The 10,000-nt window shown below is 37.8% G+C and overlaps 1 protein-coding gene across 1 annotated transcript in view; it reads left to right on the top strand.

Annotated features, from left to right (window-relative positions):
• Window positions 1-4,383, top strand: part of rho-5 (rhomboid-5) — a 24,522-nt gene extending 20,139 nt beyond the window's left edge. The window contains exons 12-15 of the mRNA XM_086549099.1: window positions 1,494-1,582; window positions 2,230-2,470; window positions 3,053-3,153; window positions 3,373-4,383. Coding sequence (XP_086405225.1) covers window positions 1,494-1,582; window positions 2,230-2,470; window positions 3,053-3,153; window positions 3,373-3,961 — 1,020 coding nt within the window. The 3' untranslated portion in view covers window positions 3,962-4,383. The remainder of the gene's footprint in view (window positions 1-1,493; window positions 1,583-2,229; window positions 2,471-3,052; window positions 3,154-3,372) is intronic.
• The last annotated feature ends 5,617 nt before the right edge of the window (window positions 4,384-10,000 follow it).

Below are 10,000 nucleotides of genomic sequence, written 5' to 3'. Positions count from 1 at the left end.
ATTTTCTCTTTGGTCTCTGCAGTGCATAAATTTTTCTCTGAGATGACTGCAAATGCTTCTCTGGGAAAAGGTTTTAATTAATATCAAAAGAAGGGACTCATGTATGATGTTGAAAGCCTTTAGTTTGAGATGAAATCAGGCCACTTAGGCTCCACCACAGTCATTTAAGTCGGTGTTGTTTGAGAATGATTTTAGGCACCTTTAATTTATAGAATGGTACCTTTTCATACCATTCGAACTGCAAGAATGTAACATGTTATGTCGGATATTGGTATGAATAAGTCTTGAAAACTGGTATTACCTAGGGTTGTACTTCCCTGTACTTTGTTACAAAATAGGCATTGAGTTGAAATATTGTAGAGGCATAGCTTTTAAAAATATTGTTTTAGGATATGATAAGTAGTAGTTTTAGTAGCGAGAATATTGTTTACCAGTTTATCATAAAAAAAATTCCTGTGTAATGTTTTTTTTAAGATACTGATTTGTATTGCTTTCTATGAACTAGCCAAGCATTACCAATGCTTTTGTTATGCTTAGATATATTTAATTAGGTGATTACTCAAGATTTATAGATATATCTTTGACATGGGAAAAGTTGTATTACACTCAATATTGTTGGTTTATATTTTATTGCTCCTTGGTTTGAAAGGCTGAGCATGATCTCTGTTGTATTTTTTTTTTGTTTTGTTATTATGTCAGTGAACATGACTTAGCTCTGACATAATTTGCATCCAATTATGTGTGCAGCGCACTGTGTGTCACTGGTCCTTCTTTTGGAAGGCATGTTTGTCCTTAATTAAAAAAGACATAATATGAGTTTCAGAAAATGATAATAGTCACTCTGCCCCTTAGAGTATCTTAATCCTTAACTACAGTTGTTCCTAACAGGAAAGCATGGGCCAAAGATCCTCACAGAGCAAGAACAGTAACATATCTTGGAAATCCATATGTGCACGTCTAGCCAGTGTCTAGGGACGTGTGATGTGTATGGTAAATAGGCTGTTAGAATCAGAATCAACACTGCATGAAGCTTTTGTGACATAAGATGTTAGTGAAAGTCTGTGCCAGCTCTAGGTACAATATGTGAAATGAGAGTTTATTGGCAGATATTTTATGATTGCTATCATTGTGATTATTATGATTATTTTGATTATCATTATTTTTGCAGCATTATTATTACTTGACTTGATATAATTTCTCACAGGGTAATGCATGTCAAACAGCACCCTCTGTGCATTTAACTGTTCACCTTCCCATTTTTATTTGCAGTAACTCCACATTCTAATGGTAGATGATAAAGTACATGTCTCTCATAAATGGAAGAGATTGGAATTCATTCATTCTCCCAGCCAAAGACTTTGGTTTTCAATTTTGAAAGAGAATGATTGAAGTTGTAAAAAAGACAGAAAAAAAAAAAAAATACATCAGTACATTGATCTAATGACATTTCATACATGACCTTCAGTTACCTCTTACCTGCTCCTTGTTCACAGAATCGCTTGTCTGTGTGGAAGAAGTGGAGCGAGTTGGCCAAAGGGCCGGATGGTCGCCTCTCAGGCTCTGTGTGTGGCCAGGACCCCAAGTAAGTTGCCTTCCTACTTGGCCTTTAGTGTAGGTCACATGCAAGAATTGAGTGGTCTTCGTTTACAGACTGTATACTCAGATACCATAAACAGGATTCTTTTTTCCTTAATGTGTTAAAAGTGTTTTCAAGTAAGGTACAGAAGTTTTGATAAGCACAAGGTGGTTTTTATCTAATTAAATCTACATGTGTCAACCTTCATGTTTTTTCATCTCTTGTCTTCTGATTTTTTATTATCAGTGAAATGTGAATTTGCTAGAACTTCTGTATATACCAAACCTCATATCTGTGATTTTTACCATGTGCAAGGATATTGTTAAGCAAGCCTTTTAACCCATTCACGCCAGGGCCGTTCCGGCTTTGCGCGGTTGCAATACCGGGGTTCTCGAACGCATAAGCCTAATGCCTCGAGATTCTCGGCGCACAAGCTGCGAGCCTGGGTTGCCCTCATAGCTCGTCCAGGGCGTCTGACGCGAAAACCACAATACGTGCTATCACGTCAACCAGCGTGAATGGGTTAAGATATTTTAAGATGATATCATGATTACTATCCTCAATGTTGCTAGGAATTAAGTATTTCCCTGTGAGAGTTTGGCTGTATGACCACTGCTGAAAACAAAGGTCTCATAAAAATCTCTTGCTCACAGCTACTGCAAGGAGCCGGCATCAGTTCCCCCGCATGAGTGGCCAGATGACATAACACGCTGGCCCATCTGCCGAAAGAGAATTGCAGGCCTCAAGAAGATCCACGCGGCGGAACACATGGCATGTGAGGTCATTGGCCACCCATGCTGCATCGGCATCCATGGGGAATGCCGTATGACCACACGCGAGTACTGTAATTTTGTGCGCGGCTACTTCCATGAAGAGGCTACGCTTTGCTCTCAGGTAGGTTTGTTCTGGTTTTCTTAAAATGACAAGTTGCTGCAAAGTCATCTAATGGGTATTGTCAAAGATAATACATGTAATTAATTTGTGGTCCTATAAAGACTGAGGAAAATGAAAAACTTCAGTATACTATACTCTAAATTTTGAGTTTGAATATCTGTAAAGAGTGTGAGGAGCCTATCACATGAGGACAATTTTTTGAGTACTTTCTACATTCTACATTCTTACTGTTTACGATCTTCAAATTTGTACAGATTACCGTGTGTGTATAGAAATGTCTTCCAAGCAATTTAATCTGTAATTTCTACAAAAGTCACATGGAGACCTATGGTATAAATATTACAAAAGTATTACACAATTTAAAAAGTTTTCAATTCTTTTAGAATATAATCATTTCAAAGGACAAGTCAAAGAATGTAAAACTTCTAAAATCATTATAAAGTTTATGATAAAGGATAAAAATATTGACTCTCAATTCTTCATTATTTACATTTGCTAGTCCTTAGTTGCATATAGAGGATCATCACTTTGCCTGTGATGCCTATGGATAGAGCTTGACTGAGGTTTGTTCCTTGCCTACAGGTCTCCTGCTTGAACAATGTGTGCGGTATGATACCGTTCCACAACCCAGATGTTCCAGACCAGTTTTATAGATTGTGGACATCGTTATTTATTCATGCAGGGTAAGGCCTCCTGAGGTATTGTGGGTGAGGAACTTGGATGAAAGACCAAGCCCTTTTTTCCTGTACAACCATAGATGTATAGACTTTATGGTGATTTAGTGTGTCTATAGCTTTAATGTTTTAAGTAAGATTTTGTTCTTATTTCTCGAGAGTTAACCTTAGAGGAGGGAGCTCATGTCCTGTTTGTTGATAGTGCATTAATGACCATTACTTTTACAGAGTTCTCCACCTGCTTATCACAGTAGTGTTACAATACTACCTGATGAGAGACATGGAGAAGCTGGCAGGACCGGTGCGCATTGGGGTCATCTACGTAGTGTCAGGCATCGCGGGCAACTTGGCGTCAGCCATCTTTGTCCCCTACCGGGCAGAAGTGGGACCTTCGGGCTCCCAGTTTGGGCTGCTAGCATGTGTGTTTGTGGAATTCATCAACTCTTGGCAGATGATGAGAAATCCTTGGAGGGTTTTAGGCAAACTGGTGGTCATGACATTGACGCTCTTCTTGGTGGGGCTCTTACCGTGGGTAGATAATTATGCTCACATATTTGGCTTCATCTTCGGGTTCCTGCTCTCTTACGCACTGCTGCCGTTTGTGTCATTCGGTCCGTACGACAAGCGGCGGAAGGTGCTGCTCATCTGGGTGTGTCTGGTGGCCGTGGTGGTGATGCTCACAGCACTAATAATACTCTTCTATGTCACGCCCATATACGAGTGCAAGGTATGTGAGTACCTTAATTGCATCCCTCTAACGCGGGACTTCTGTGCAGAGCAGAACATCCATTTCGACCAAAAGATGGATATGATATGAGAGGCTGATGCTCCTGTCACAGGATGTTCCTGTCGACAGAATCAGCTGTCAGTCAACGGTCACCGACGTGCCAACATTTCTAGTAATATAACCAGTGTAATTATTACCGTATGTTATACAAGTGATCACCGCTGTTATGGTCATTTTCTAGTTTCATACTCGGGGAAATATGGGATTTACCAGCGCCTATTTTGGCCCATGTGTTTTAAGGGCCAAATTAGAATTGGTCAGATATACAAATTAGCATTGACTAGCAATGGACAAGATTTTTATACATATTTTCCCTTGTGAATGTAACAAACCCGTAATTTGTCTTTTAATGCATATATGCCTTATCTGGTAAGGTTGATTCCACATGAGTGTATTCAGTATCACCTGTTAATAACTTGTTAAAGAAAAATAAACATGAATTAGCATTAGAAGAATTTTTGTTGCCATCTTGTGAGGAACATTACCATGTTGTTAGATTTCATATATTACTCAATGAAGATGTTCAGGTAACAAAATAACCTTTGTTTCCCATTCCATGTTCTCAAAGCAGTGTGGAGCCTTTTTATGCATTTGCAGGAAGCTAACTTGTGAAGGTAAACATTCAAATGCAGTTACAAGGACATGTAAACTTGTCTTGTCCAAAGCTGTAGTTCATGTTGGTTTGTGCACGGCCTGTCTTTTTATTATTATTATTATGATTATTATGATTATCATTATCATTATCATTATGATTATTAGATGTAGTTCATGTTGGTTTGTGCACGGCCCGTCTTGGTGTTGTGGTTGGCCCCGCCCACCGGCCTTGCCCGTCACATCGGGAACGCAGCACAGTGAGGAGGGACAGGCGGATGACCTGCGAACCCTGGGACACAATTCTGAAACACCTCCTGAGACGTACTTAGTGTGACAGCAACTGCGAGCCCAATAGCGGAGTGCAAGATCACAGGGGAGTGGGGAGGGGAGGGGGCAGGGGGAAGGGGAAGGGGATGATAGGAGGAAACCCCGCAGATTACAGGCAGAAAAACAAAAAGCCAAAAAATAAAAAGAAAACCGCTCAAGTTCCATGACGACAGATCTCATGTGGTCTTACATAATTGTGGCCCAAGTGTAGTAATGGAGAGTGAAAGAAGCTTCAAAAGGTCCTCCCAAAGTCTTTATCTCGAGTTTCCTATTATTCTCATTGTTGTTATTTATATGCATGATCATTATAATTGTTTATATTGGTATTACTCTTATTTATTATTATTATTATTATAGTTATTATAGTTATTATTATTATTATTATAGTTATTATTATTATTATTATTACTATTGTTGTCAATTTTATTATCTTTTCTTAAAGATCATCATTATCATTATTATTGTCATTGTCATTGTCATCGTCATTATCATTTATAATTATTATTGTTATTATTATTATTTTTATTATTTTTATTATTATTATTATTGCCATTTTAATAGTAACAGTAATAGTAGTAGTAGTATTAGTATTGTCATTATTATTATGAATATGATCATTAATATTTTTGCTTTTGTTATTATTTTTGTTATCATATTTAATATTATTATTATTGTTGGTATTGTTGTTCTTATTTTTGTTATTATTTTCAGTATTATTATTTTTATTATATTATCATTATTACCATTTTCATAATCATTATCATTATTGTTAGTTGTAATATTAGTATTAGTATTATCATCTTTATTATTATTCATATTATTACTATCATTACTATTATTATTACCATCATAATCATTTTTTCTGATATATCATCATCATTATCATTATCAACATCATCATCATAGCTAAAAATATTGTGATTATTGTTATCATCATCATTATGATTATCATTACTGTATGTGGAAATAAAAAAGTGTAGGTTAGTAAGCCCTAATTTTCCCCACAACTGATCCCATACGCATAGTGTTAAGAGTATTGGAAGCCATGTTCTCATTTCCCAACCTACAACAGGAGTTGCACTTGTCTCTCACTCTCCACGCCAGCTCACAGCTCACAGCTCACAGCTCACAGCTCATACGGGCAGCAAGGAACCCAAAGGGAAGCAAGGGAATCTGTCAGTCACGTCGCGTCAGGCCAGGTCCACTGCGCGCTCTTGCCCCTAACGCCAGTCACTGCACTGTCGTGTGACAAGGCTGGGTGGGACTCTCTCTGTGGTTTGATTGCTGGTGTCATTATTGTCGTTAGTATCATTTTGTTATCTGTATTGATATGTTTTATTTTTTGGGTGATTCAATTATTATATGTATGTTTTATTATTGATGTCATTAGTATTGTTATCATTGGGATTGATGATGTTAGTGGCTATTGATCCTTTTTTTATTATTATTATTATTATTATTATTATTATTATTATTATTATTATTATTATTATTATTATTATTATTATTATTATTATTATTATTATTATTATTATTATTATTATTATTATTATTATTATTATTATAATTATTATTGCCATTTTAATAGTAACAGTAATAGTAGTAGTAGTATTAGTATTGTCATTATTATTATGAATATGATCATTAATATTTTTGCTTTTGTTATTATTTTCAGTATTATTATTTTTATTATATTATCATTATTACCATTTTCATAATCATTATCATTATTGTTAGTTGTAATATTAGTATTAGTATTATCATCATTATTACTATATTATTACTATCATTACTATATTATTACCATCACTAATATTGTTATAATATCAGTAGTATAACTACCACAATGTGATAACATCTTGAATTGCCATGTTTATTTTAGAGAGTACCAAACTTCTGCCCATGCCTAATCATGCTGATTGGCTAAGCTCTAGGGTTCAGTCAATCAGCAGCTGTGAGTTGGCAGAAGCCAGTGACGCAGCAAAGCAAACAAACAAACAAATGTGGCTTACATGCCTGTGACTGACTAATGCAAGCAAGCAGTGTGCGCGCAAGCAAACCAATCCCAACCGTTTTTGTGTTAGACTTGGAGGCTATTGTTCGGGAGGCCATTACGGTGTTCTTAGTTACATGTGTTTTTTTCATCTTTCTTCTTTTGTCTTGTATTTACAGTAGGATTTTGGTTTGATGTTTGTTCTCCATTCCTATATTTTAAATCTCTTTAGCCATGATTGTCAGTGTAGTTTTCAATTTTTTTTACTTAAAAAAAATTGTGTGGTACAGTATACTTGACAACCGCATCATATTCTCCCAGAATTCTAAGCTGTGATGCAGAATGAAATAAAATTCTGTGTTAAGTCAACTAAAGGCATATTACAGTAACCAAGCAATGATTGGCAATGTTTCCTTGGTATCAGTTGGTGACTGAGGTCATTGAAAATGGACATTTAAGTTGGGAGATGATAATGTTGAATATAAACTTTTAGATTCGAAATTTGCAAAGAAATGAAGACCCATTGCCAAGATGATCAAAGGGAAGTGGGGAGTAATGTCTGTGGCTGCCATGCAAGTTTACAAAAGTTATGGGAGGCATCCTTGCCAGATTTTAAGATCTCAAAAAACTGTGCTACAAAAATCTAGTCATCCAGCTGTTTTTTTGTCAAGATCACACACATATTCTTATACAAGCACAGGCTTGCCCAATTGTAAGCATACACACACACACACACTCTCTCTCTCTCTCTGTCTCTCTTTCTCTTTCTCTTTCTGTCACAGTGATATGTTGGAATTTTCTTTTAATTACTTGTACAATCTATTCCATCTACTAACTTTTGCTTTCTGTGGGCTGCCTCCAGTTACTCATTTAGTGTCTCCTCCTCGCCCACTTCTCTTTCTCTCTCCTCTTTCTCTGTCTCTGTTCTCTTTCTCTTTCTCTCTCCGCACTCCGTCACTCCTCTCCATCTCTCTCCTCTCTTCTCTCCTCTCTCTCTCCTCTCTCTCTCTCTCTCTCCTCTCTCTTCTCTCTCTCTCTCTTTCTTGCTCATGTTCTCTCTCTCTCTCGCTCCTCGCTCTCTTTCTCTCCTTCTCTCCTCGTCGTCTCTCTCCTCTCTCTCTCTCTCTCTCTCTCTCTCTCTCTCTCTCTCTCTCTCTCTCTCTCTCTCTCTCTCTCTCTCTCTCCTTCCAGATCTCCCCCCCCCTCTCTCTCCCTCTCTCTCTCCTCCTTTCTTTCCTTCCTTCCTCCCATTCCTCCCTCCCTCCCTCCCTCCCTCCCTCCCTCCCTCCCTCCCTCCCTACCTCTCTCTCTCTTTCTCTCTCTCTCTCTCTCTCTCTCTCTCTCTCTCTCTCTCTCTCTCTCTCTCTCTCTCTCATCCTGTTCCTCTGTCTTCACATTCATGTTGTCAGAAGAGAGTGAGGGGCAGTTCAGTAGATGGGGCTGGTCAGATACAGGGTCTACCGTCTAGAGCACTGCTTCCTTCTATGAATACAAACAACAACAACAAACTAAAGAACAGGATAGAAAGAGCTCTTTTGTTTTGGACTGACACCTTTGTGAAGTTTTGAGTGTAAATCTGGTAAGGATTTTGTTTAATCTCTTCCTTTCTGCCTGTCAGGGAATATTATGATTAGCCAATGCAGTGAACTTTATTCTCTCTCTCTCTCTGTCTCTCTTTCTCTTTCTCTTTCTGTCACAGTGATATGTTGGAATTTTCTTTTAATTACTTGTACAATCTATTCCATCTACTAACTTTTGCTTTCTGTGGGCTGCCTCCAGTTACTCATTTAGTGTCTCCTCCTTTTGCCAAAAGCATTCTAACTTTGTCCACTGCCAGCCAGCATGCTCTCCCTCTCCACAACTGATGTCCCTCCACCTTGTCCTCTCCCTGAAACACCCAGACTTACGCCAAGGTTTGCATAGACGGGACACATCAACACAAGGTTATGACTGGTTGTCCTCCGGCTGTGTGTTTGGCCTGTTTCAGCCTTCTCATCAGTCACGTTGGGAGTTCAGCCATAACACATGTGCGCAGAACTCCTTTGTTTCCTGGTGTGAGTGGAGCGACGTTGCGAGAGAAGTTGTCCCCGTGACTTTATCAGTTAAGGCCTAACGTTGCATGCTCAGCGCTCGCTCCGAAAAAGTGCCTACCACGGTCCCCGCAATTCCCCCCCTCCCCCAACCGCCTCAGAGTTTGTTCGTGCGAGACCAACAGGGGTCAGCGGTCAGGGTCCGTTAGTGGTTAGTGTGCCGCTGCGTTTTATGGCTCTGGGCTCTGGCCGTTGACAAGAGCTGGTATACTTCCTACTTTTATATTGTGTCCTCGCATTACTTTTGAATGTGAGTTCAGTAGTTTATGAATATTGACCATATTATTAAGAAATGTAAGAATATACGAAAATGGTATTAATAAAAAAATAAAATAAAATATAATAAATGAATGAAAAAAAAAATAAAAAAATTACAAAGTGAGTTGTTTATTTGATTATTGTGAGTTGCAATTGTCTTTGTTCTTTGTTATTATTGTATATTACTATAATTTGTATTTACACATTTCTTTGAAAATATTATTATTACCATCACTAATATTGTTATAATATCAGTAGTATAACTACCACAATGTGATAACATCTTGAATTGCCATGTTTATTTTAGAGAGTACCAAACTTCTGCCCATGCCTAATCATGCTGATTGGCTAAGCTCTAGGGTTCAGTCAATCAGCAGCTGTGAGTTGGTGAGAAGCTCAGTGACGCAGCAAAGGCAAACAAACAAACAAAATGTGGCTTACATGCCTGTTGTACTGACTAATGCAAGCAACAAAAGCCAGTGTGGCGGCGAACGAAAAGCAAACCAATCACCAAACCGTTTTTTTTTATTTTGTGTTAGACGATTAGATCTGGTGAAAGGAGCCCTATTGTTCGTAAGATGGCCAGAGAGCCATTACGGATTCGTGTCGCTAAAGTTGAGTTTACATGGTGTTTATTTTTCATCTTTGTACTTTCTTTTGTCTTGTATTTACAGTAGGATTTTGGTTGATGTTTTGTTCTCCCATCCTATATTTTAAATGCTCTTTAGCCAATGATTTGTCCAGTGCTAGTTTTCAATTTCTTTGATTACCTTAATAAAAAAAATGTTTTTTGTATATGTGGTCTAC

The sequence above is a fragment of the Penaeus japonicus genome, unplaced genomic scaffold (assembly GCF_977035675.1).
Source record: "Penaeus japonicus unplaced genomic scaffold, GWHDUDI00000001_assembly GWHDUDI00000021, whole genome shotgun sequence".
Classification (NCBI taxonomy): Eukaryota; Metazoa; Arthropoda; class Malacostraca; order Decapoda; family Penaeidae; genus Penaeus; species Penaeus japonicus.
Note: the sequence above shows the minus strand (reverse complement) of the source record. Positions and strands in the feature narration are given on the sequence as shown.